Genomic DNA, 27,324 nt, shown 5'->3' on the forward strand with positions numbered 1-27,324 from the left:
AGCCACCGGCCCCCTGCCCCCTCCTTCCAGCCAATAAGAGCGGCGAGCTGCCTGCCGGCGCACCAATCGGGGCGCTTCCCCGGGCCTGGCTCGAGGATGCGGCGGCGAGTGCGGCTGAGCAGCCAGGGGAAGGGGCGGGGGGCGGTGCGAGCGCCCATTCGGCGCCGGCTGACAGCTCCCCCGCCGCGGCGGCCCCTCTTAAAGGGGCCGCCCCCGCCGCCCGCGCCTCCGCCGCCTGAGGCGCTCCCCGGGGAGGCCAGAGCCCCGCAGGCTGCTCTACGACCCGGCGCTTCCCCGCCCGCCCGCCTGCCGCGCCGCCCGCCCGGCTGGCTCGGCGCCGGGAGGCCCCGCCGGTGACGCACCGCCCTTTTAAGAGGCCGCGGGGCGGCTCGAGGAGGGCATCGATCGGCGCTATAAAGCGCGGGCGTGCGGCGGCCGCGGTGACAGCGGGGGCGCGGCGCGGCGGAGGTCGGCGGCTCCCGGCGCCGCTATGGACTTCAACGTGAAGAAGCTGGCGTCGGACGCGGGGGTCTTCTTCTCCCGCGCCATGCAGGTGAGGCGGCCGCGCGTCGCCACGGCAACGGCGCCCTCCTGGGCGGGGGGGCCCGGGGCCTGCCCGCCTGCCTCGGCCGGGGCTCGCCTGCGGCTGCCGGGCCTTTCCCGGCAGCGTCTTCCCGCTGCCTCCCTCCCTCCCTCCCGCCCATCGCACGGGCACGGAGCGTCCCTGGGAGCCGCGGGTCGAGGCCACGGCAGAGCCAGGGCGCTGCTTCCCAGCCCGAGGGAGGCTGGAAGTGGGGTTTGGAGCTGGCCGGGGCCGCTCGACTGAGCCGCAGCCCCGGGAGCAGCCCCCTCTGGGCGCTGGGGGCTCCGAGCGGTGCTGAACGGCCCCGAGCGGGAGCTGAGCTAAACCATGGTGCTGCTGCGGTGAGACGAAGAAGGCAAATAGCCCCGGAGATGCTTCTAACCGATATAATGACGGGGGAAGAGGAGTGTGGAGAGGATGCTGCTTGCCTAATGGTTGTTGTTCTTAAAGAAAAGCTTATCCTGCAAACAACTGTTCAGTTAGCTGTGCCAGACCCATCGGGGAACTGTGCCCTTTCGGTAGGGAGATGTGGTAGAGGTGGCCTTGCGGACGGCCTGCGCTTCAGTCCCTCGGGAGGTCAGGTAGCAGTAGCTCCCAGGCCTTGGCAAAACACAGTACCGTTAAACCGCAGAGACTGAGCAGATAGCGTCTCAGTGGGCTAAGATGGCATCAGGAGCACGCTTTCCAAACTTGAGTCCGGGAGCTGCTTTGGGGATGCTGTGAGGAAACTTGGCTAGCCACGAGGCGCAAAGTGTGCAGCAGGTGGTGAGATGTGGCTGCTGAGCCTGTCCGCTCCTTGGGCATAATTGGGAAACTCGGCTGGGCAGGAGAGGAGAGAGGCAAGTCAGAGTTGGTTGGGATCCTGCCTGAAAAAGTGAAGTCCAGCCGGTGACTCTGGGACTGAGCCTTCTTGTTCTACCTATTGTGTGGGGGTTGATAAACGGAGCAGTGCTGTCTTGTTCCAGACCTTCTGTGCAGTGGAGTAATTCTGGCTCTTTTAGAAACTGGTCTCCTGTAAACAGATATCACCTCCTGTAACCGTGCCAATGAGTCATATGCTATGAAAACAAGAGATATTAACTACAGGTGCAAAATAAGGAGCAGATGGAAAGCTTAAAGATGCTGTTCTCATGCAAATGACCTTGGTAGCAGAAGAAAGGAAGAAATGCTGTAAAGAAATCTTATGTTTAGAAGCCTTATTGTAAGTCTCTAAGTGGTTTTTAGCTTCACGGCGTAGGAAGGAGACAGGCATGGGAACAGTGTCTGCACACAGTGATTCTAGAGCAAGGAGGCGTTTATAAATAGTGGCTTCTGCCTGCTACACCTACTCCACATCATCTCGTATATGAATATTCATATGACTAATTACAGTAGTAATTTCTTGAAACAAAATGGTACTTGTGGACAGCATGCAGGTGTTTGCGTAAGGAGGGGAGACTGGAAGGAAATGGATTGCTGAGGCTGAAAACCACTTTCTGAAGTCTAATTGCTGGGGAAAATAGGCCTATCTGGGCTGTCCCCACAGAGTCCTGCTGCTAGTGTGGGTGAGCAGTGCCCTACCTCCACCAAGAGCCAGAAATGACAGTTGAGGTCTGCTGTTGGCAATGAGGATTAGGTTTGTAGCCCTCTTTAACACAGCAGATCTTCCAGGAGGGGAATGAGACCTGCCTAGAATAAGCTCAGTTTTCTGTAGCATTGGAGATGCTTTCTTTGGCTCCAGGCATTTAACAAAGTGATGTTTTACTGGAACTGCAGTGACCGGGAGATAAATGGACTGGCCATTATGTGCTGTGCCACTCAGACAGCATTAGCTATTGCCGTCTGACTGAGATGTCTGGCCAACACACAAGAGCTGGAAGAAGGGCTGTAGCATTGCTCAGTGAGGAGGGAAGGAGGCAGAGCATGGTCAGCACACCACCTCTGGGGTGGCTTCGTGCAGGAGCAGTCCTGGTTTGAAACCTGTCAAATACAACCTAATGTGGGTGCTGGCTGAAGAATTTTGGACTAGGCTTGACCTCTCACATGACAAAAAAAACCCCAACAAACTCAAAAACCCACTGCCACCTTTACACAGCTTTTGCTAGCTCAGGCACCAGCTAGCAGGACTCCTACCTAAGGAGAAGCGAGGCAGCTTGAAGGGCTTGTGTGCTGCTGGGTGGGCAATCCTGTACCCGTCTCCAGCAGGAGCAGGACAGAGGTGGCTGTGACAAAGAAGCTGTATAAGCAGTAACTGTCTTACCAGGCTTGTGTATGTGGCTCCCTGACCAGGCAGTGCTCTGTGGGCTTCATGGCATCTCTTAATGTTCTTCAGAAAAACAAGACAGGGAGTAGAAGTAGATGAAGTAGAGGAGGGAGGTGGTGTCAGCACTACTGCTCTGCGAGTCGGGAACAAGCTTCTAGACTTGGGCAGCTGCAAGGATAAAGAGCTTTTGTAGGATTCAGCGTCCCACTTGAGGATGTACTGTATTGACGCTTGCACCACCAGTCACAGCCATCAAGCAAGCGTCCTCAGAGGGGATGCAGCACATAGCCCCTAAGAGCTCTGTCACCTGCAGAGATACTTCAAACAGGTCATGCTCTTCATCTTCACTGAAGAAGCATAAGGCCTTTCTCTTTGATCAGCTGCACCTTCCAGTTATCAGTAAGTGGTTTTGATCCCAAACCTCTGCAGAGGAAGCTATGCTAACAGCTCCAGCTTCCCTACAGAACTGGCATCTCCCCTTCCAAAGGTAACACACTGGATGTCTCTGTTCTAGACAGGCTGCAAGCCAGCTTCTCTCAGGGATGTCTGGAAATAATTGTAGGTGTCTGTCTTTTGTCAGTTCTGATGTAAACTGGCTCTGGGTGAAATTGCCCAAGCGTGAGTACAGCTTTTGGGTGCTTATCCCACTGCTAATGTAATTACTACTAGCAGGCAGAGGATTACTTATTCTAGCTTGAAGCTCCTGAAGAAAGACAGACTCCCCCATCTTTCTGAACTCTGGTGATAAAATAGACTTTTCCCCTCTGCTTGCTGAGCTTACTGGGGTTGATACCTTGGTTGCTGGACACCTTTAAAAGTCAAGAGAACAGGAGGTGACTTAAGAAAAGGGTTCTGAAGGCAAGAGGTACGGGCCAGAGCATGTTTCCATTTGAAACACACCTATGAATCCATGAGGGCAGTATTTTTTCTTCTAAATGCCTTGCTCATGAGTTACCCAAGCTGTCCTGTTAATGGCTTCCTTCTGTCCTCTAGCACAGTTTCATTTGGCTCACAGCCTAGCTTTCCTGACTCCTGGTGACCAAATACTTGAAGCATACTCTGTATCTGGTCCAGAGTTGTTGAGATTCCGGTAGTTTTCAGATGCTGACTGAGTGGCTATGGCTTCTCTCCTAATGCAACCCTGGGTTGCATGTACAAGGTGGGAGGTAGATTTGCCTGAACTGATTCTGTCGTGCCTCTGATCACTGAAAAAGCAAATGTTACAATAGCCTGGGCATTATGAAGCTGTTGAGAGGCTTCAGAAAATCCATCAGCCCAAATCTACTGGCAGGTGCAGGAGACTATTCCTGGTGTAAGACTCCTGGCCCTGGTTTGATCTGTGATTTAAGGTGGAAAGTCATAAGTAATGTCCAGCTGGAAAAACTGGGGACCCTGCAAGTGGTACAAGGCTGGTAACAAGGGCCTGAACTCTGCCACCAGATCCTCTGCAAGGGGGCTGCAGCTACCCTGTCAGAGCTCACAGCATACAGGCCTGGGCCAGCTGGAGTGGAGAGGGATGGAAAAATCACACAAGCCTGGAAGAGACACAAGTCAACTCACACTGCATTGTGTAAAACAGCTGTGGTGTTGGCATAACTCAGGGGGAGCACTGGGATTTTATTCCCCTCGCTTTAAGGGGGAGAAAGGTGCTAATGCTTTCAGCAAAGAAAGCAATGCATGTACTATTTTAAAGCCCAGCCTTGATGGCCTTTAGTCTCTAGGGCTGTAGGCACAGCCTTTTTTGATATTGTAGCTGTAGTGCAGAGGGACCCATCCAGCTCAGCTCTACTTGCTCACCCTCCTGACATCCCAGTAGTGTCTCTACCAACTCTTGGGGAAAGTGGAGATTTCCCCCAAGCTGTGAATGCCGGCAGCTGCCCTAACTGCAATCCAGCATGGTCTTGCTTCTTTTGGGCCTGTTTCCCAAGTACTGCTCTCCTAATCTGTCAGCCTGCTTGCCCACATGGGCCCTGATAATGCATCTAGCGTTGCTGCTGGCCAGCCAAGCGTCCCAGAGGAAACCCAACCTTTGGCTGAATTATTGATGTCCTGGAATGCTGCATGACTCTCCTCTTCCTGGAGAGCAAGAGTGGCACTCGACAAAAGGCTGCCCTGCATTATTAATCACCTCATCAGCTTCCCTGCACAAAGACGGGACTGGTGCTCAGCTGGGTCAGCTGCAGGGATGCTTCCTGTGAGCCAGGATCAGTGGAGCCTCTCACACCGTGACCTGGCACGTGATCCCAGGATGCAGATTCTGGAATTGGTTCAGGCTGGGACAGCTGACCCAACTGTCAGGTTCTAGAAAATAAATGGGAGTAGTTTGGCTGCAGCAGGATGGAGGAGCTCTAAGGTTCCCAGGCATTGCAATTGCATGTGCTCTGCCCGCCCTGACTCTCTCCCAGGTAGATATGCACCAAGCCTGTAGGTCAGCTTGATACAACCAAATAACACTCCCATTTGTGGCGATCTAGAATATTTGGTGCTGCAAAAACACCAATGCCTCTAGTCCAGGAGCAGCAGGACACAAAATATTTTTAATCTGTCTTTTTAGAGTCAAGAGGCATGAGTATATGATCAGCTCATCTGTCCTCCTGCATCTCTTGGCCTCACAGTGAAATCTTATGTCTGTTCAATGGGAAGGAAAAATAATGAAGTTTCTGTAAGTGTTATGAAAACAAATTCCTAGGAACAGAAGTCCTTTATGGGGGAGTTCTGCTTGAAATGCTTGAGCAGCCAGACTTCATAAACTGCTGTTGTTCTACCCTGCTTTTCACTGGGGACACTGACTTGGGCAGCCACTTAAGTGGGCATCAGCAGCTGAGACCTGTTGCCACCTGAAAGCTCCGATCTCCACTTGCACCAGATATAAGAAAGAACCAGCTCATAGGATAAGGCGGTGTAACTTACCTCTAATCTCCTTGGCTGGCTGTGCTTTCATGAGAAGCTTCATCTGATCTCACTGCAAGCTGCTCCTGCAAGAGGTGGTCCTGCTCTCCCCTGCACCTGATGGCACACTCCCCGTAGTGCTGTGTAGTTGGGCAAGTTCTCTGATCTGCCTGAAGAGTCATGGTAGAGGTCGAGTTGAGCTGGATCAGTGACTCCCCATGCACAGACAAGGAGGTAGAAGTGTGCTGCAGGGGAGGAAAAGAACACCCGCTGCAGCAGCCCTCAGTGAAGTGGTACCAACTGCCCCGAGGCTGTGCCCGGGTCTGGACTTTGCAGCATAGCTGACTTCTGGGCAGGGGTGAGGGAGACACTTAAGGGAATTAAGTGTAAATGGAGTAACAGCCTCCCAGCATGTGAGCTACGGCTTCCCATGCACTTGCACCCACTTCATGACGTTCGTGCCCTGCTTTCCAACTCTGAAAGAAAGCCTGAATAAGAGATTGTTTTCTGGCCTGACCCTTTGGAGCTACAGGCTGTGACTGAGATTCCTGCCCATCCTCCCCTTCTGGCATAGCCCAGGCTTGCAGTGATCATGGTGCGTGCCCTCAGCCCTCTTGCAAGACAAACAGCTTTAGTGCCTGACCTGAGATAAGAACTGAGTAACTGAGTCCTGGCTGCTCCCTGGCCAAGTGCTGTGCAAATGAACCACGTTATTCCACCGCACCAGGCAAAGGGGTGGGTTACAGAAAACAGCCACAAAGGACAGTGATGCTTGGAGATCGTGAATATAGCAAAGGACCCCAGAGTTGGAGTGGTTCAAGAGGCTGGCAGTGGCACTGTGGAGATGCGGGAGGGCTTCAGCAGTGATCTGATACTGCAGCAATGCTGTAAGAAGCTGACTAAATTCAGCTGATAAGAAATTGGGCTTAGGCTTGACAGCTCCAGGGCAGATGCTGGTGCAGGAGAGTCTAAACTGCAGGAAGAGCTGCAATTGCAAGAGATGAGATCTCAAAAAGCTGTCTGGGAAGAGGGGGTGAGGGAGACTGTTATGCTTGCATCAAAGAGTCTTGGCTTGTTTAAGAAAGCTCTTAAACAGATGACTGGAGAATTGGTGCCAAATACCTGGGAAGCCCCAGTTTGCTGCATGGCAGTGACTCAGCCCAGCCTGGCAGAGTCTGAAAACAGCCCTGGGCTTCCAACAGTGACAGAGGAAGAGAGCCTCAGCCGCTCACGCATGTCTGATTGTCTTTGGGGGACACACGACTATCGTAGACATTAGGTACAAAGCAATACAAACACCCTCTCACCTTGAATCTGCTTTTAGCCATGTCCAGCAATAGCCATGGGGCCACGGCAAGACTGAGCTGAAAATAAGTGCCAGTAACCAGGGGCTACTGGTGCTGAGGAAGAGAATAGTGAAGCGATCCCTGGTCACGCATGGCTGTGAGTCCTCTGTCCCCACCGGGCTGCAGGAGGGAGTGTGACTGTCCTCGCAGTTGAGAATCTGTCACCACCGACATCCAGCAAAGCAGTTCACTGGGCCTATCTCGAATCTTGCCCAAACAGGTCACTGTGTAAAGATACCTGCAGGGCTTGTATATCGCGGACATCTAGGAACATTTGCGCACGGCTGGCAACAGGACTCTTAAAGGCTGTTTGTCTGCCTCGCATGCTGGTTCTGGGCTTGCTCCTTATCTCACTTTCCCAGCGTTGTACTGGATATGAACACAGCTGGGGCTGTTGGGCAGCCACAGGAACAGAGCTTGCCAGAAAGCCTTTCAGGAGGGACAGCAGACACCAGACCAAGACCCCACGAAGAGGGCGTCTTGGCCCATCTAGAGCTGAGCTGTGGGATAGGGGAGGGGAGAGGAGAAGGTACAAGTGGCAGCTCAGACAGGAGTTGTATTTCATCTAAGAGTTTTAGCCAGGCTTTAATCTCTTGGCACCTGACTGTACCAAGTATTGTACAGTACCACGTCCTGATAAATCAACAGTGGCACCAGCGGGCAGCAACAAGGGCTAAAAGGACAACTGCAACCTCTGTAGGATCCCAAGCGGCGTAGCTGTCTAAAGGGGTCTTTTGGTATGATCCAACAAGATGCTGGTTCCATGAAGAGCAGGAGATTGTGCTTAAAAATACACCGAAGTTGGCCAACATGACCAAGAGGAGCAAGTGGAAAATGGAGATGGGATGAGAGGGAATGGGAGCTCCTCTCTCCAAAATCCCCCAAGGAAGCAGTGGGGGGTGTCCAGGCCATCTGACGCTGCACCTCCAGAGTGACAAACCTTGCTTGTCAGATGTCACTGCCCAGTATGAAAACACTGAGGCTGCCTTTTCCCTGCTGCTAATTTTAAACTTAAAAGGAATCACAGAGGGAGGGAGAGTCCGTTGCCAGTATGAATCTGAGTGCTGAGAGAAGTCAGACGCCATTATATTTCTCTCAGTACCCTGTTTCAGAGCCTGTCCAGCCACTGCATGTCCTAGAGAAAGTCACTTGCTGGAAGCATTCTTATCTAAATCCTGAGTTTGAGCCTCCTTAAACCTCAGATGCTCAGCTGGCAGCTCCCTGCCAGCAAGGTAGGAGGTGAGCTGGGAGGCAGCACTCAGGCACTGTCAGTCTGATGGCTGTCAGAGGGCACTCACAAGCCCTGTAGCAAAACCACTGTTGTGTACATGCTTGTCTAATCAGATGAGACAAAAGCCTGACTTGTGAGGTGGTAGTGGCATTCCTGATGCCGTTGGGTTTGCAGGACATAGAGTCGGTTAGGAGGAGGTGAAGGGAGATGGCACTTTCCCTCATGTGAAGGATGTCTGTTGCTTTCCTGCATGAAGTACTGGAAGCCATGGGCACATTTAAATAGATTCCTCAGAACTAGAGTATTTTTGTACCAGACCTTATTAAAAGTTACTCATTCTGGAACACCTCTCAAACCTGGACTCTATTTTTAGCTCAATGCTTGTTCCACTCTTGGGCAAAAACTTGCCCTCTTCCCCTGAAAGATGCCTGGGAACAAAGAATGACACCTTGAAGGCTTTTTAGCTCTATTCTAAGATAAATGCATGAGACAGAAGAAGCCTCAGTGTCTCTTAATAGCCCTGTAGCACACTGTAATTTTGCTTTAGTAGAACAGACCTTCTAATGACTACCTCCTGTCTGCAGTTTACTGAAGAAAAGTTGGGCCAGGCTGAGAAGACTGAACTAGATGCCCACTTTGAAAACCTTCTGGCCAGGGCAGACTGCACAAAGAACTGGACAGAGAAGATCTTGCGTCAGACTGAGGTTCTGCTACAGCCAAACCCTAGTAAGTCCAGTTGCTTCTAACGCTTGAAGGACAAATATCACTTGCAGCTCAAACAATGTTAAGACATGCCTTCTGGCAGAGAGCCCTGTTCCACTGAGTCTGTGGGGGTTGGAAGAAATGTGTCCTTGCAGGGCCTGTCCTTCCTTCCCTATGTAGCTGAGCGGTGACTGGGTGTGCTCCTGAGGACTGGGAGATGGTTGGAAGGGAGGGCGCACCTTCTCCTGGTGCTGGTGTTTGCTATCCAGTGCGTGACTGAGGACTGTCTGGGGTGGGCCACCATGAATGCCAGTGCCAGGGGCTCCTCCTTCATCCTCCATCCTGTACCCACTGGTGGCATCCTCATTCCAGGTGCCAGAGTAGAAGAATTCCTCTATGAGAAGCTTGACCGGAAGGTGCCTTCCCGGGTCACCAACGGGGAGCTGCTGGCACAGTACATGACAGAAGCAGCTAATGACTTTGGGCCAGGGACACCTTATGGTAAGTCAGCCTGGCTAATTAAAAAGCTCTGGGAATCCATCCCTTCCTAAGAGAGTATCCCCACTATTGTTTTGGGTTAAGACTTCCCACGGCATGCCTCTTGACGGGGGCAGGGTGGCCTGCTCCCCCCATGGCAACCTGCCTATTAGTGTGTCAAAGCTGATGCCAGAGAAGGGTCTTTAGCCTTTAGTAAGCCAAGACTTACTCCACAGCAAAGCATGCTCCATGCTGTGGGGGAAAAGGGGCAGGGATCTCCCCATTCCTAATACAGTCCTCAAGTCTGGCAGAGCTAGAGAAGAAATAAAGACATGTGGATCCAGGGTAGCTAGTGCAACTGGTTACAGGACGCAGAAACTCTTCTGTGCTATTTCTGTGGCTTTCTAAACTAGCCTGAACAGGGAGTTGCAGTGAATAGCTTTAGCTTTGTCCAGTTTGAGCATATTTTTAGTCTAAGGTGGTATCTAGTTGCACAGAGTTTCTCTAGACTCTGAACAGGAGAACCACTCTTTAACTGTGTCCTGCAAGTGTAGGGTGGAAGTCTTTCTCCAGCAGAAAGAGAACAGGAAAACAGATTGGGAAGGCTGGTGCTTGGCTACAAGCCTCAACAGGCCCCTTCCTGACCACAGCACATCTTTCTGCTCTTAAATCCTAACAGTTGCCCCTTCCTGGGGGAATTTGGGCTTCTTTAAGCAACAGACCTGCACAGAAGCACAGCCTTAACTTCCAGCTGTCCTTGCCTCTGCCACAAGCTTTGTTACTGCTCTCCAAATCAATAGTTGTTCAATAGCAAGTCCTGTTACATGCAGGACAGCTGTAACTGCATCTATAGCCAGCACTGCCTAATCAACTCATTTTTTCTGCTCTGGTGCTTTTTTAATTTGCTGCTCTGTTCCTGTGCCTCTGTTTTATGAGACAAACAAAGATCATTCTGCGCAAGCAGGTGTAGCAGTAAAAGGATGTCAGTGGAATAAGTGCCTCAAGCAGATAGATAAGATCAAAGTTGCACTGGGAGCAGCTGAGAAGAGACCTCAGGCTAAAAGCAGATCGTAGTTAGGACTGAAGCTGGTGTGCTATGGGCATGGTCACCTTGTCCAGGCAGGGCACGCTGTGCCTTTGTCCCCCAACAGTGGAGCCTGGTAGCTCTGGGTGAGTTGGCTGAAGCCAACACAATGTTAATTGGCTTATCCTGGAGTTGAAGGCTCCTGTTATTGCAGGGAAGACCTTGATAAAAGTTGGAGACACTCAAAGGCGCTTAGGTGCAGCAGAACGGGACTTCATCCACTCCGCCTCCATCAACTTCCTGACCCCACTGCGCAACTTCCTGGAAGGGGACTGGCGAACCATATCTGTAAGTATGGTAGCAGGGAAGGAAAAGCTTGTCATCTCTCCAGAGATGAGGAGGGCGGAGGGAGAGGGAGACAGTGCTGGAAGAACTAATTTTCCTTCCCTATGAGAAAGGAGGACTCCATACCTCTCCCCTCAAAGAATGCAAGGATAGGGGAATACCAATCCTAGATCTGCTCAGGGCTCCCTCTGCGGCAGGGAAGGATTGCCAGTTGATGTGCATAAGGAAGGTAACTCCTTTCCTGACTCCTGCAGCTTAGTGGGCACCACCCACCCAGAAGGTTAGCCTGTATCCCTGGCAGGCAGGCCCAAAGCTCTTGCTGACAAGATGAACATACCAACTGCTGCTTTTTCCCTAGCATCTTTTGATAAGGAAATAGATTTGATTCCTAGATGATACCTTGTCCCTTTCCCTCCCCACCAGCTCCTAAGCAGTCTGCTCTTAGTCCATTTTTTGTCCTTTCCAGAAAGAGCGGAGGATCCTGCAGAACCGCCGCCTGGATCTGGATGCCTGCAAGGCCAGGTTGAAGAAGGCCAAAGCTGCCGAGGCAAAAGCAGCGGTAACTTTTTCCCTCATTCCCCTCTGTCCTTCTGGCCCCAGGGCTTGGCTCACATGAGCAATGCCACATGCTCTCTGGACAAAAATTAGGCTGCTACTATGTCCTGGCTCTGGCAGGCATGGGTGGGGGGATTCCCCATCTGGTATGCAAGGGAACTGGGAGCAGGAGCCACGTGCCTGTTCCTCAGATGCCCTCCCATGGGGGAGCCGTTGAAGCAAATAGTTCTGAGCTTTCAGAGTCTGGAAACTTCTACTTGATCCAGGCTCCTGTCTCCTGACTGCTAGTGGTTATGGACAATTTGTGCTATAACTAAAAGGCTGCATCTTCTGAGGACTTGCTAAGTTTCCCTGGGAATCTCAAAGCAAGCCAAGAGAGAGCTGAGCTGGGAGGTGTGCAAGGGGAAAGCAAGCTGGAGCTCTGCAGCAGTCCCAGGCTTTCAGCCTAGTTAAGATTCTGCCAACTCAGTCTTTCCCAGGCAGGAGTGCCCGGGGAGCCTGTAAGGGCTGGCCAGTGTCAGATTGTCTACAAGAGGTCCTTCCTTCAGCCTCTCTATTCACTTAATTCATGGTGCTGTCTAGTTACAGGCTAGTCTCGCCCTCTGGCTTTGGGGAGTTCATGGCAAGTAAACTAGCAAAGGTCCCAGGTCAGAGCAGTGCAGAAGGGACTGGTAAGTCAGCCAGTGGCACTGTCCGCAGGCCTGAGCAATGGGGACAAGCGCTTCAAAGTGCTTGTCTGAGGCTGACAAGACCTGTCAGCTCAGGGTGCTCCCTGGGCCTGAGGCATCTCCTGGAGCTGGGCTCTCCCTGGGCAGAGGCAGTGTAGCAGGAGGCAGAGAGGATGTTGCTGGGCACGGATGGGTTCCCTGGAGGGCCTTGTTAAAGCAGATTGCCATCCTGTAGCTCTCTGGCTGTTGGCACAAGGACTTGCCAAGTTCTGCTGCTAGCCTGGGGCCAGGAGCTCAACTAGCAAACGTGTACAATCAGAATAGACAGGAATCCTTGTCAGTCAGTCTCTGGGATGCACTGGGATACCAGCCTAGGCACCCTGCCATGAGCCTGTTTTCTAGCCATCTGCTCAGCTGGGCCTCTGGCCTTGCAGCTCCCTGGGTGGCCAGTTCCCAGATGTTTTCCCTTTTCTCCAGTTCTAACTGCATACATGGCATATGGGGAAGCTATGCTAAGCTCAGCAGCCTCCATCAGCAGGTCTAACTGTGCTCAGGCCTATGTGGGAAAGCCCTGAACAAAGCTTTGGGTGAACAAAAGTGATAGCTGCCCTTTTAAAAAAGCCTCCTCTCATCAGTCAGGTCACCCAGATCCACTGAAGGTAACTTCAGGGATCGCCAGTTCCCCTTCTGAAGGGGACAGTGCCCGCAGTCTCAGTGGGAAGTGGCAGCCATTGCTTTATCTTAAGTTCAAATCAGAGCAAGAATTCAGATACCTCCTGTGCTTCCTCCCTTTCCACCCTCTTTACCTTGTTTCCTACACGAAGTGATCCCAAAGCATCTCACCTGTGCACAGACCCTTGGGTGAGGGAGTTCCCTGTAGCTGGAAAAGAAAAACTTGGTTTCCCACTGGAACTGCAGGGCTAGGGTGCCCCAGGCAGGATGCAGAGCCAGTCCAGGCTTTCCAGGGTGTTTGCCCCAAGCCACGTTTCAGCCCCTCTCCTTCTTCAAAACAGAGATCACACAGCAGAACAACCACCTCAGCTGCTGTTGTGGGCACCCATCTCTTACCCAGCTTAGCTTAAAGGTGGGGTCCCTGGCCTCAGGGTGCCTCACTGACTACTAGAGGACAAGGCACAGGTGGAGGTTCCCAGCATGGGGGGAGAACTGCTGCCTCTGCTCTAGGTGTGTTAGACCACAACATTCCCTGTAACGTGCCTGGAGTCCTGTGTCACACCTCTCCATCCAAGCTGGCCCAAAGTATCACACCTCTCCCAGCTCACCACTCTTGCTGCTCTTCCCCTCTGTAGTGCAAACTTGTGTTCCCACAGCTTCTGTCTCGTGACTGACCCTCCAAGTGCGCTGCTGCCCAGACCTGTGAGCTGCTGTTCGAGTGTCTGGGCTTGTGCATTGCCCTCGGACTTCGTGCTTTGTCCTTCCTGTTGATGCTGTTTTGTTTACTAACCTTTTTGTTTTGTTTCTTTGGAATTTGCTCAGTGTGAGGGAGATGTGAGTATTGACTGTGCTAACAGTGCTGTGATTTTTTTTCTTTAACACCTCTCATTGTCTCTTTCCCATTTTAAATGAAAATTCCTATCTCCCTTGTCCCATCGGGACTGGCCCTGGAGCATGTACTGAGCATGGTCAGGGCTGTGGCTGCCTGGCAAAGGTGCCCCAGAAAGATGGGAGCATCTGTCGGCTGCCTGCAGCCCCTCTGGAGCATGCACTCAGTTCCATCAACGCTGCTTGCAAGCAGTGCTCAAGAGAGGCACGGCCTCCCATAAAGACCCACTCGGGCTCCTCTGGCTGCAGGCAGGAGGAGGTCAGGCTGGGTGGCAAGTCCCTCTCCTGGAAGGGAGGCAGCCCAGAGACAATGACAGGCAGGTTGATCTGGTTGTGGTGCTGTTCTGTCCTCCAGGCTCCGGGGCTCTGCCCGTTTCCCCCCTTAAGAAGAGCAGAAGGGGGCGGGACGTGGGTCCCTTTTGACCACTGCTTGCAAATACAACTTGCCCACGCATAGGAGTGCAAGAGCAGCTTGACTCCTTCATCCCATGTGCTGTGACTACTTTTGGGACTCTGGAGACCAGGGAATGGGAGGAGAGGTTTCTTCAGTTGCTCTTGATCTTTTTAAAAAAAAAAAAAAAGCCTAAGCAGCTATTCCTGTGAAACATCTCCTCTCCCCACAGGGAGGAGTCAAGCCTAGTTGCTGTGCTGGCCTCAAATCTCACTGGTGTGTTTTTCTCCCTGTATTCTGGTTTGACTTGTAATAGGAATCACTCCTCCTTATTCCTTCCTCCAGCCATCCCCAAAACTCCTAGATGGTTTAAAAAAAAAAATCTCTTCTTGTTGGGACTGCCTGACTGTTCCTCCACACACTGGTCACTCATTCCAGCAGGCTGCTCAGGGCCCAACAAATCGGGTCAGCGTGTATAAGTAGATCTGGGTGAGCTGCAAAGAGATTAACCTGGGAGAGGAAACGTGGGGCCTGAGAGGATTAACAACGTAGCTGGGTTGCAGCTGGATTGTGTGCCAGCCTTGCACACCAACCTGCTGCACAGTAAAGGCGGACCAGGAGGGTACCCTGATCCATCGCACCAGTGTGATGGTCCTGATGTAAGCTAGCTTGTTGGCTTATCTCTTTGGGTGATGCTACAGCCAAAGGCCATCCTAGGAGGAGGCCTAGTCTTAGCTTAGCTGAATAGAGAGACCATGTTATGTGATGGTTAGTGAACCCACACTTGTGCAGGGGTGGACTGGATCCCTTGCATTCCCCATGAGGAAAACCTCCAGACTGCTTAAGTCTTCCCGCCCCAGGGCAGAGGTTTAGCTATGGAGAAGGTGGCTCGGAGGTTTTCTGACCTCTGGGATGAAAACTCATACACTGCCTTTGGCAACAGCAAGGCTTTGGACTAGATCTGCTTTGGCTAAGCCATGCCCCTTACTGAAAATAGCAGATCTGAGCCTGTTAGGCAGAAACATGCCCAGAGGCTTGGTGAGAGTAAGAACAAGTAGATGTGTTTGTTTCACTGTGGAAAGGATGCTCTGATGCTAGTAAACATGCCCACTTTAAGGACAAGGCCCTGTGCAGGGACACCTGTAGGACTGTAGGCGGGAAGCAAGGGGAAAGAAGGTCCTGCCCACTGGACTGAGCCAACATGACATGAGCAGCCTGCTGGCTGCAAGGGAATGGGAAATGCATTTGAGATGGTGCTGTCTCATCTCCACTCCAACAGGCCGCTGTATGAGTGGACAGCTGTAAGTACAGGCAGAGTTTCTAACAGTAGAAATGTCTGCTGTTCAAATACCAGGCGTGACTGCATGAGCCAGTCCACCTTCTCTTGCACAAGCCTGGCTTCCACGCACCACTGCCCAGACTGTTGGGAGACTTCCCTCCTGCCATCCCACAAGAGTTTGAACTAAGCTCCCAGCACAGACAGGAAAAAAACATTAGTCCCTTCTTCCATCCATTGCCCGACTGACTCCTATCGACTCTTCTGCGTGACTTGTACATGAAACTCTATTCCCCCCACTAGGCTGTGCCTGACTTTCAGGAGACTAGACCTCGTAATTACGTTCTCTCCGCCAGCGCATCAGCGGTAAGATTGCCTCCTCCTAGATGTTGCCTCTCCAACCTCTTCCTGCCCCTCTCTTCACCTGACTTAGACCTAGTGCTCTGCTGTTTTCAACATTTTAATGTGACATGGGCTGCCCAGGGTTCCTCTGACTCAACCTTAAGGATGCAGATCACCCCTCTGGGGCTGCATGGTCAGGGTCTGGCACTTTTGCTGCTTGGTTTGCTTTCCAGTTTCTCTGCCAGTCCTTTTCCACATTTCCAGTGGGAATCTTCTGACTGTTTTTTTTGTCACTAGTGGAGCAATTGAAAGGAAAAAACCTCCAAGGTTAGCCTTTCTGGATGGTTCCAGCTGTACGCTGGCAACGTCACATGCATGACTGCCTGATCAGTACTGTGGTGTCAGTGCTCAGAGCCTTTAGCTGGTCAAGAGAAGCAAAGGTGGAGGAACCTCTCTGCCACCCATCGTGTCAGCAACGCAGTAGGCTGACAGTGCAGGCTTGTCTATTCTGTAAATAGAGGTAATTTTTTTCCTTTCATCTTGGGGCCTCTCTGTTGGCAGCTGTTACGCAGCCAGATGCACTGGGGGTGGGTGAATAGCCCGTTGCATCTCTACGGTGTTGCACTGAGTGGCTGTGGTCAAGCAATTGACTTTCCGTGCTGTGTTCATGGCTCCCCATTGCACAATGTCACATTTCTCGTTAAAATGTTGAAAACTGATCATCTTGCTTCCTAAATAGCATTCAGAACAACACTGATGCCTGTTAATAATCTGGGAATGGAAGGGCTGGGGAGTGGAATCTGTAGATATGAAAAAGGACAGCCCAGGCTTCTAGCAAACAAAAAACATCATGGAAACCAGTTGGATTTGGTTAATGGGAAACCCATCCCATTTGGAGAAAGAGGTATGTCTGAGCTGATAGCATCAGTGTTAGTTCCCAGGGGGATCTGTCCTGACCTTCTTGGAGAGTGATGCTGGGATCAGAAATAGCTTTGCATAATAGCTAGAAAACTATTTCCATAGGTAACGGGCCCAGTGATGAGACTCCTTAGGAAGAAGCTGATGCTGGTGATGCCATAGTAGTTGCTCAGTTTCCTTCTCTCCTAGTGCAGCAACTAGCAGCAAGCCTGTGGCTCTGGCTTGTCCCTTGGAAAGGTCTGTTCCAAGGACAGCGCAATAACAGACTAAAACTGAGCTCTAGGAGAACCAGAGGAGAGAAACTGGGCTTTCCCTGTGTCTGAATAGCTCTGCTTAGACCAGGGTATCCTGATCATTTCCCGAGGCTTTCCAAAGCAGAACTGAAGGCAAGCATTTGCATAGCATGCATTAGCATCTTGCAGAGTGCCCAGATGCTCAGTTGAACATGTCTAGTCATCACCAAACTGCAAGCTGGTCTGCTTTTGCTGTATTGCAAAGCTGTTCTGGGGAGCAGATGCCAAGCACAGTAACATGACAGGAGAAATAGATTTGGGGGGGGGGGGGGGGGGGGAGGGAGGGGTTAGCCCGCAGGTGTCCACCCTGGCACATCTCTGCCTAGTTCAGTGGTCCCTCTGCAGAGCTGCTAGAGAAGCTGTGACAGCAGTGCTGATGATATGGGACAGTTAGAGCAGGCTCTAGGAGACTGACTTGCTCTAGGTAAGCAGCCAGCACTGACCTCGATCACTGCATCACGTTTGATGGCTGCACAGCAGGGCCTCCTACCAGGAGAGCCTGTAGGAAACCTGCTGGCCAAGCCAGCAGTGCTCCCTGTGGCTTCCAAAACTATCTATTTCAGAGATTGCAGTTGGTGGTTGAAGTGCCACCTGATGTCCAGCTGCACTAGCCAGGGTGACTTGAATAACAATTGGCATCTCTAATTAGCAAAACATGGGCTGAGCCCAGACTGCTCCCCAGCTCGGTGCAGGCAGGACTGCTCTGTAACAAGCTCTCTCATCCCAGCATTCATCCCAAGGGGTCAGGCACTGTAGCAAGGTAGGAGCTCTTCACACTGTTGCTCTGCTTTTCTTCCAGGCCAGAGTCCTTGTGCTACTTTAGTCTTAGTGTGTACTGACAGTATAGAGCAGCGGTCGCTGCTCACCTGGCTGTTGAGCTCTGCTCCCTTCTGGAGGGAGGGATTGCTTATGCCCAGGTAACAACTTTGTCTTACAGGTGAGCAAACTTTCTCCTGGACTGTATGCCCTCAGCAGGGCTCTGATCTGGATTCTAAATTTATGTTGCTGTTTTTTGGAGAGGTAGATAACATGGTGCTTTTATTTTTTCTCCTTCTATAACAGGAGGGCTTAGGTGGAATTAGATCCACCTGGAGATAAGCACCTCCCCTGTTTTGTATGAGTTGGAGGCTGGGGAGCCATTTCTCCTCTCTCCCACACTGACCTCTTGGTTTTTGTGTAAGAAGGTGTACGTGGGCTGTGCAAGCCTAAATATCCCTTTCTCTCAGACCCTGCCACGTGCTGTACTCCTAGGAATGATTCCAAGAAAAACATACTGAGTACCTTAAAGGGGGTTCCTCTGGCTTGAGCTGGGGTGGAGGAAGACAGGTGCAGATCACAGCCTTTTCTGCTCTCCGAGCTGTCTGAAACGCTTCTGACTAGAGCTGCATAGTGCCTTAGCCCAGGGATAGATCCGGGCAAAGCTGGACTGCCCCAGAGCACCACAGGGTCAGAGCTAGAGATTGCACAGCAAGGCCAACAGAAGAGAAACAAATCTGGCTACGAATTCAAGGGGTACTGCAATGATTAAATGGGCCCGAAATGGCTTAAGTACTGCCTACAACATCTAAGTAGGAAGACCTGCGGCCAGAGTGAAAGCTTCCCATTACCCATATAGTAAACCTTGCTCCAAAAACATGAGGGTGTGCTGGCAGAGGCCTTGTGCCAGAGCAGCAGTTCAGGCTAGGACCTGCTTCTCAGCTGCCCACAAGGATCTTCCCACCATCTGCCTTCCAGAGTAGGAGCTCTTTGAGAAGGGGAAGGGGCTTGTGTCCCCATGCATGGCCAAAAATTGCTCAGGCCTTAATTGAACCAGTTCCTGATTTGCAATAATAAAACATCCTCCTAAAGATCAAAGAAAACACCCAGCCTCAGTGCACTGAGCACTGCACAGGGACAGCCTGTGATCGTAAGGGGACCAGCTACAGTAACTCCACTCAAGCAAGAAGAGCTGCCTGCCAGGCTACATACCATGGAACAGGAGCAGAGCTGCAGGCCAGCAGGCAGAAACCAGAATGGGAGCAGGCAGCAAGCCAAGGAACCTGGCACAACACCTTCCTGCTTCAGTCCTGCACCAGTGCAGGCAGCTCCTGTAGGTGCTCCTTATATCGGCTGATGAAGTTGTCTCTGCACCTGGGGCTGCCATGGCCCACCTGAGGGCAGTTGCTGGTGAGCAAATCTCAACAAGGTTCAGTTGGGAGGCCCTGGGTCTAAACAGAGCATGTTCTCCCTCTGACACCACAGCATCCAGCGTGGGGCTTCCAAGTGCCCGTAGTGCAAATCCAGCAGCGCTATGGTGAACTTCCCTGATCTGCAAAGGTGACATCAGAAGACAAAGCTGAGGCCCTCAGAGGCCATCTCCTCTGGCCCCACTGATGTGGGGTGTTGCTGTCAGACTGGTGTGCTCCCAGTTGATCCAGGGTGATTTCTTTGTGTTGCTGGGGCTGAGGGAGTAGTTGTCTGCTGAGGAAAGGCCAAGCCGAGGACCTCTGGGAAGGATCAATGTGTTTTTCTACCTCCTCTCTCCCTTTCCCATTGCTGTGCGTGACTTTTGTTGTCAATTGTTTCATGTCCTGGAGCCAGATCCCAGCAAGCAGCTGGCAGTGTTGTGCTGCCCCAAATGTTCCCCGGGGGGTGAGGAGAGTAGGAGGGAGTAGCGTGATGTTTTTCCTGGCTCAAAGGCAGCATCCAGCCATCGCTTCCTCCTTCCTGTAGCTAAACATGTCCGTTGGTAGTGCAGAGTGGCTGGATTACGATCCCACTAACCTGAGCTCTCTAGACCAGTGGGTGAGGAACACTGGCCTCTGCCTGGCTTGAGCTCACGGCAGTTCCCAGGCCCTATTCGTGGGCTCAAGCAGCTCACTTGCCTCTCCACAATCCTAAAAGAAGGGCTGTCCTTCAACACCAACCTCTGCCAGCTTCAGCAAAGTAACCCTTGCTTCAGAGGACTCTGCTGCTTAATCCTTTTCTTCCTGGCGCCCGTTGAATGCAGCAGTTGCTGTAACAGCCCTGGCGAGGAGCAGAGCTGGAGTGCTGCTGGCTCTGGTGGCATGGACTTGCTCTCCCATTGTGAAACTGAGCTCGAGGGTGCAAGAATGAGGGGAAGGGGCATCGATCTGGCAGCTGCTGCTGGGTGAAGGGCTAGCTTGTCCCTGGAGTTGGCCTGCTGTGTCCACGGAGCGTCCTTGCTAATTGGTGTTAATGCCAAGTGCTTCTCGACGTCTCCAACACTGATCTCCTTTCCTGTTGCTCTGTGGCCCCTACAGCTTTGGAGCGACGAGGTGGAAAAAGTAAGTACCCAGCTGAAATTGTGCTCAAACCTTCTGGGCGTGCTGGTGGTGTTTAGGGGGTGGGGGGTGCTGCAGACCCCTTCCTGCCCGTGTGCCTGTGCACATGCAGGGGAGGATCAGTGGGATGTTGCTGTTGTCAGCCCCAGTCCTGAGCCTGCTGCTGTATGGTTCAGTGCGGCTGACAGTGGCTTGGGAAGAGCCTGCCCCGTGGGCCAGTTGGCTGTACCTAGTGTGAGAGACTTCCTAGGCAAACCAGGCGTGCATTCGTATGTGATAAAAGGCAACTCTGAGAGCCCTGCACCGGTGTCGCAGGAGCAGAGGTGATGCGCTGTGATGTGATTCAGCTCTGCTCCTGTGGCAAAGGCCCTGCCTGCTCCAATTTTGCATGTGCCATGCATTAGCCGCTAGTAGCCCCTTGCCTGCTTGTTCTGGGGTCCGAGCAGGAGCTCTGAGCAGAGCTGAAGCAAGGACAGAGGGTTTCCCTGTGAACAGCCCCAGCTGCTGGAGGGAACAGCTCTGTCAGGAGGGCAGGGTGGGAAGTTTGGAGCCTGTCGTGGAGTTGACTCTGTCTGGGGGAGCTGCACTTACCCTTCTGAGTTGACCCATGGAGGCAAAGTCCCAGATCTTGTTTATTTTCTGGGTTCCCTGAGGGGAGCGTGACTTGTCCATGAAGATGGATGGAGGGCTGCTAGTGGACTAGAGACCAGAGTGAGCTCTGTGTGGAGCTCCAGCATGGTATGGAGCTTCCAGAGACACCTTCTGGGATCCCATTGCCTTTCATACCTCAAACACCCCCAGCAGATGTTAGCCTGAAGCCTGAACTGCAAGGTGGTAGGATGGCACGTTCCTGCATGCTGTGCATGATAGCAACCTATTACTGCGTTACTCTAAATGCATCATCAGAGCAGAATGGCTGTTTTTGAACCAGCTCATTTTGTACTTTAAATCCTTCTGTCCCTCAAACAAATAAGCTGACTGCAATCAGCTATAAGCATGCAAGGCTCTGCTCCTCTATCCTCTGTCTTTGGTCTGTCCTGGTTGGATAGGCCAAGGTATGTCAGTAAACATCAAAGTTCTCAGTGTCTTGGAGAAGCACAAGACTGGAAGGGACCTCCCAGGTCACAGTCTGGTGCGGGCTTTATGGGAAACTACATCCTGCAACTGCTCAGAGCTAGCAGGGAAAGGCAATGGGTCAAATCCCAGGTGGTGCCAAATGGAGCTGGGTCTGCCTGTCACAAGTTTCAAATGGCTCTGCTGCTACCAAAGTCTCTGCTCAGCTCACTGGAGCAAGAATGTCTTGGTGCTTAGTGAGGCATTGTACTGGTATTTCCTGTTATATTGCCCCTTCTCCTTTAAATAATCCCTTTCATACAGAGGATGCAAGAAAATAGATCAGTTGTAGCTTAAAATAGACAAATCTGATTAAAAGACAGTCAAAGCATTGCTTTGTTCTAGCTGAGCTGTACAACAGTACTGGTAGTGCTGTTACCAGCTGAGAGATGCAATGGCCTGCAGCAGCTCCTCTAGCCTGCCCTGCTGAGAAGGCTGGCTCTCCTCTGGGGTCACCCTGCTCAAACACCAGCGATGTGGCCTCTGCTCTGAGACTATCAGCCTGTCTGGATTAGCTCTCTGGGGTCAAGTCCAAACAAGTCCTGTGCCAGATTGATCAGGGCATTTCCAAAGGAGCTCTGTCACAGAACTGGTGCCATGCAGGAACCACTGCACCGAGGTAGGCAGCCCTCTGATGCCTGCACCCCCCTGGAGAAGAGGAAGAGGACACAGAACCTGTACTCCTTTCCTTCCAGCAAGCTGTAGCTGAGTGGACATCACTATTCTGTACCATCCTAAGAGGGAACTGGCATGTTCTGCTTGGTGTTAAGGAGTAATGCATGCTAGAGAACAAAAGTGCCTGTTTGTCACCCCGTTCCCTCTGGCAGCAGGGAGGGGAGAGCAGGCACCAGAGCACCTGACTGCTCCAGCACTTCTAGAGCTCTTCTCTTTGCAAGGATCCACCTGGGTATTCTGGTACTGCAAAACTGCCCTAGTGTAAATACGCTCTTTGTTGGTGGGGGAGAAATGTTCTGTCTGTTCGATAAAGGTCTCCAGTATCAGTCTGTCTCTGAATTCCCAATGTCTGCTGCATAGCTGCCTTCTATTAACCATTGTTTAATTCCTCCGAGCTCAAAATGAGTAACTAGCTTCAAAGGCGAGCATTAGATAGAAGCTGGATTGGGATGTTCATCTCCATTGCGGAGAGATGTCGTTAGTAACAGCGATTTGGTAAATGCTCCCTGGCCTCAGCCTTTGTTCTGTGGTGATAAAAAGGATACCAGCAAAAGTTGCACTTTTGGAGAGACACTTAGGGAGGTTGTCACATTCCTATGCCTATAGGCTTAGAGAGAGGGGGTTAAAAGGGCAGGTGCTGGCATGGGACTGGCTTTCCACATCCTTCAGGGTTAACAAAGCCTCTCCATCTTCATGTTCTAGTCTTGTGGGAGTAGGAGCTTCCTAGCTTGATGCATCAGTCTTGAGCTGCCATTCCATGACCTGCAGTGATCCAGTGTAGGATCAAGCAGGCATCAAGTTGAAATACGGCCAGAGGCCTCTGGGATCCTCACCCAGGGTGTCTTGTGCCTGATGTTCAGTGTCACAGGTGCACATGGATCCTACTGAGCCAACAGCACACTTGTCTCAGTGCCAAAAGGGGGGGGGGGGGTTGGTGGAGGAGGTGGGTGCTGCCTCTGCCTGGAAGAGGCAGAAGAATGGTCCTTGCCTTGTGCTGTCTTGAAACACCCTGTCCTGTTTTGCAGGCAGAACACGAGCTGAGGCTCACACAGACCGAGTTTGATCGACAGGCAGAGGTGACACGTCTCTTGCTGGAGGGGATCAGCAGCACACATGTGAGTCTTCCTAGGTAACTGGAGGGGTGACAGGGACTACAGAGACTCCTGGCTCCTTTCTAGAAGGATGCCAAGAGGATGGTGGAGCCCTGCACTGGGAGTAGAGGTAAAGAGGTTATAAATTTGGATGCTGGAATGCTCAAACTGAAAATGTAATGAAGCATGCACAGGCAGTGCCACTGTGACCCCCGCAGTTCTGCAGTCTTTCAGATGCTTCCAAGCCAGAAAAACCTTGTTGTTCTCACTGGAGCTGTGGACCAGCCACATGGGCATAGTTAGGGTGCCAGGAGCAGCCTCCTCTCTGAGATCACCCTTGGGCCTATGCAACTTTCCCAACTTAACAAATTAGTGTATTCAAGCCAACCAAGTAACTCTCTTAAATACTGGCCTGCACAAGTCTGCTTCCCATGGGGGTAGGTAGCAGCTGCAGGAAGAGAGTTCCTATGCCTGGCACCCAAACTCACAGACCAACTTACGGTCCTTCTCTCTCCAGGTGAATCATCTTCGCTGTCTCCACGAATTTGTGGAGTCTCAGACCAACTACTATGCTCAGTGTTACCAATACATGCTGGACCTCCAGAAGCAACTGGGCAGGTGAGACAAGAAACTGCTTTTACTTCTCTAAGGGTTACTCATCTGGCTACCCTTAGCTCAGGCCTCCTTCCCCATCCCACATCATAATGTTGGGTAGATGTTTTAAAGCCCCCTCCAAGCTCTGTCAGAGCTTCTGAGCTTACAGAATGGCGACCGATCCCAGTGGTATTGCATTTAGAGCAGGCTTTGCCACTGGATTCATCTGGGTTTTATACATTCATCTCAAAGCATGATGGCCATGAGAGTTCGAACACTTTTCCTCCAAATTAGTTAAATCGCATGGGAGACAAATTCCTGTTGCCAAGCAGCAAGCCTGACTGTGCTCAGCTGCAGCAGTAACTAATTCTGTGCTGCTGGCTGCACATCCCGTGGGCGCGGGCAGGGCTGTTTTGTCTGTTAACCTGTCACATCAGTGCGGTGGCCTGACCCAGGAGGGGCCGTTGCCTCTGTGTGATCACTCACTACTACTGTTCCATTCTTTTCCATGCTTGCAGCTCCAAAGGAGAAATGTAAGTAAGATGTTGCACAGGACTGGCTCTAAGAGCTCTCCACCTCAGCCAAACTCTGGAGTCTCTGCAGACTCGCTGTGAAGGTCAGCAAGGGCCAGAGCTGCACTCCCTTAGTGCAGACGGGGGGTATCTACAGATAAATGAGACTGAGCTCCATTACTGTCTCTATCTAGAGAGCCCAGAAAGCCTGGGAGCCTCCAGTTATGGCATCCAGTTTAACAGCAACAATGACTGTCCCTTTCCAGAAGAACTAGCAGACTAAACAGATAACACAGACCATGTGAGAGCAGGGCAAGGACACAGCACAATGGACCCAGTAAAACAGCTGCAGAGCCAAGAATAGCACCTGCCCAGACCTCTCTCTGGTGCCCCACTTCAGTCTCGTACTCTGCAAGTTAGGTGCCAGTCCTGTAACGGGACACTGGAATCAAAATAAGCAGACAAATACTACCTGTTTCATAGTCTCAGCACCTGCCAACTGAGTGCATTTCCCCACTCAAAGGGCAGCATAGATAGGTTACAGCTGTTAGCTGGAACTCTTGAGCATCATCTCTGCAGTGTTAACTACTGAAAGAGCAAGCTATTTCTTGGTTCCTCATACTAGAGCCTGACTGAACTCTGCTTTTTTCTCCTGTGTAAGATTTTCAGGCACATTCGTAGGCAACGCAGAATCCACATCTCCTCCCCCAGCTGCTACCTCTCCTCCAGCTGTTGCTGCTGCCACACTCCCTGCTGTGCCTACTATTCCAGTTGTGCCCACGATTGTTGGGGTGCCTAATACGGTGGCAGAGAGCGTACTGAACCCCAATGAAGTCAAGCCTCCTGCCAGTGGGACACGGAAGGCCAGAGTCCTCTATGATTATGAAGCAGCTGACAGCACTGAGCTGGCACTTCTTGCAGATGAGGTTGGTAGCTTTCCTTTGTGTTGAATTTTGCTACAACTGCCTAGCAGCCCATTGCATGCTCAGCAAGGTCTTGGTTACTTTTCCTGCCCCTAAAAACCCTGTTTTACGGAACTGCTAATAGTCTTTTCCTTTACACTAGTATCCACTGAGTTGCAGTGAGCTTGTGCTCATGGCTATTTGCTATTTAAGAATATCACCCCAATAACTCTTTTATTCCTATTGGAGTCTAGCTGTACCCAGCTAACAAAATACTGCAATACTTGGCATCTTCACTGTGACCCTCAAATATAGCTACCTTATCTGAGAGCAATGGGATAAGCTACTGGCTGGAGGCCCGGTCTAATCATGCTGAGAAAAAAGGAAATTCAGCAAGTTGCAAACTCTTCTGTTGACCAGACTGAACTTTTATATTTGGAAGGGATGACATAGCAATATCATGCCACCCTGTATGCAAAAATACCTTAAGTCAATTTAGAGAAAGAAGAGGCAACAGGGACATCACTGGGCAGATCTCTGTAGATCTTCTATTAAAGCTGCAGATAGCTCCAGGGAAAGGGCACAGATGCCTGCTAAATGAACTTCAGGAATTACTGTTCTTTCAGTAGCCATCTGACTGAACTTATTGGCTCCATCTGCAGAATAAGGTCCTGTCTAACACTGGCTTCTCTCCCCAGATGATCACTGTGTACAGCCTGCCAGGCATGGATCCAGACTGGCTCATAGGGGAAAGAGGGAACCAGAAAGGGAAAGTTCCTGTCACTTACTTGGAACTGTTAAGTTAAATGTCTCCAGGAAGAATAATGTACAAGCAGAATGCACCCCTCATCTCCTGGCACTTCTAATGCGGATTTCTTCATCCGAGACCATTGCTCTCTTCAGGGTTGACACTCCATTGCTAATATGGGAATTGTGGGAAAGAAGTGGTAAAACTGTTATGTAAGGTTTTGGGAAAGGGCTGATGGCACCCAAGCCTGAATTTGTTAATTACCAGTGCAGCCTGCTTTGCAGTTAGTCCTGATGGTGCAAGATTCCTTGATTACTTTTTTCTACCCTACCCTAGTCTCATTTATCGCAGTGGCTTTCCCAGGGCCAGCAAGCTGTCTCCCTCAGCAGCTGCTCACGGAGTTTAAGTTACACTTCCCTTGTGTCTGGTGTGGGTTAGTGCCTGCCTGCCCCTCCTGTCCTCTCTCTCCTTCAGAGTAGAATTGCCTAAGTCAAACCATCAAGCATTCCAGTGGGGAAGTGTCCCACACAAACCCTCTGACACGTTCTAGCTCTTAAGACAGGGAAGCTGAATTTAAGAATTAAGAGCCTGTTAAACCCATCCACCTTGCTCACCTGTGGGAGAACAGTAATGCAAGGCTCTCCAAGAGCCATGCTTACTATCGTGGTGCCTGATGGCTTCAATCTAGAACTGTCCTCTGAAGCTGGAAGGAAATATCTTTATGAAGACCAACCTAATAACACAGGGCCTGTATGTCAAAAATCAAACCTCAGTGCAAGGGACCATGCATCTTGCTTGCATTTCCTCTGAGAAACTGCTCTTGGACTGCAAAGAGTTTACAAGCCTTTTTACAAGCTTTGCTCCCTGTGTTAATTGTCCAGGCTTTTCTTTCAGTGCATCTGTTCCAGGCATGTTTTAGCCTGACTTTATTTTCACCCTAGATGACTGATTTAACTAATATTTCCCCTCCCATCTCAGCAGTGAACAGACTTGGTGCATCCTAGTACAGTAAGGGATACTCCCAGTTGCTGTTGTCTCCAACAATGAGCTATTCTTGGCCATACACGCACTAAACAATCCAGGCTGCCCTTGATGTACGTGGTGGTTTAGCTCAAAGGGAGTGCTCAGGTGTGGATGCCTTTTAATCCTATAAATGAGCTTTTTAGCTAGAGCTCAACTAAAGGACTTCTGCTGCTGTGTAACTAGTTTTCCACTCAAGTTGGATGGATGAGAAACTCACCTGCACCAAGCTCTCTGTTCACTACCTTCCCTGCGGTATGTCAGAACTAACTTTGCTTGTTTATTGATCTTTTGCACTTTCCCCAATGGTATCGTGACCACTCTAATGTAACAGGGCACTGAGCACCTGTGTATGTAGGGCTCATGGTTTTCAGCACTTATTTGCCAATAAACAAACTGCCTGACCTCCTGCCTCAGCGTCTTGTGTGGGTTCAGGGCTGCTCTTGCTCTCCAGCTGTGCGACTGCAGGCCCTAGGGACAAGCAGCGCTGGCAGGGAGGCAAAGGGAAGCAGCTCAGGTGGGAGCTGTGCTGTTCTGCTATCC

General features: G+C 51.3%; 1 protein-coding gene across 3 annotated transcripts; it reads left to right on the plus strand.

The window, feature by feature from the left end:
* The first annotated feature begins 144 nt into the window (after positions 1-144).
* SH3GLB2 (SH3 domain containing GRB2 like, endophilin B2) lies at positions 145-27,186 on the plus strand. 3 transcript variants are annotated; one of them, XM_072882721.1, is made up of 11 exons: positions 146-553; positions 8,876-9,017; positions 9,366-9,494; positions 10,709-10,842; positions 11,306-11,398; positions 15,593-15,655; positions 20,106-20,129; positions 22,940-23,029; positions 23,523-23,623; positions 24,773-25,037; positions 25,712-27,186. In XM_072882721.1, exons 1-11 carry the CDS (start codon positions 491-493, stop codon positions 25,817-25,819), a joined length of 1,212 nt encoding a protein of 403 aa, XP_072738822.1. In that variant the 5' UTR covers positions 146-490; the 3' UTR covers positions 25,820-27,186. The 3 variants fall into 3 exon arrangements, with proteins under 3 accessions (XP_072738823.1, XP_072738822.1, XP_072738824.1); XM_072882722.1 differs by lacking the exon at positions 20,106-20,129 and having other exon boundaries at positions 145-553; XM_072882723.1 differs by lacking the exons at positions 15,593-15,655; positions 20,106-20,129 and having other exon boundaries at positions 147-553.
* Positions 27,187-27,324: the final 138 nt, after the last annotated feature.

This window comes from Ciconia boyciana, chromosome 18, assembly GCF_034638445.1.
Source record: "Ciconia boyciana chromosome 18, ASM3463844v1, whole genome shotgun sequence".
Taxonomy (NCBI): Eukaryota; Metazoa; Chordata; class Aves; order Ciconiiformes; family Ciconiidae; genus Ciconia; species Ciconia boyciana.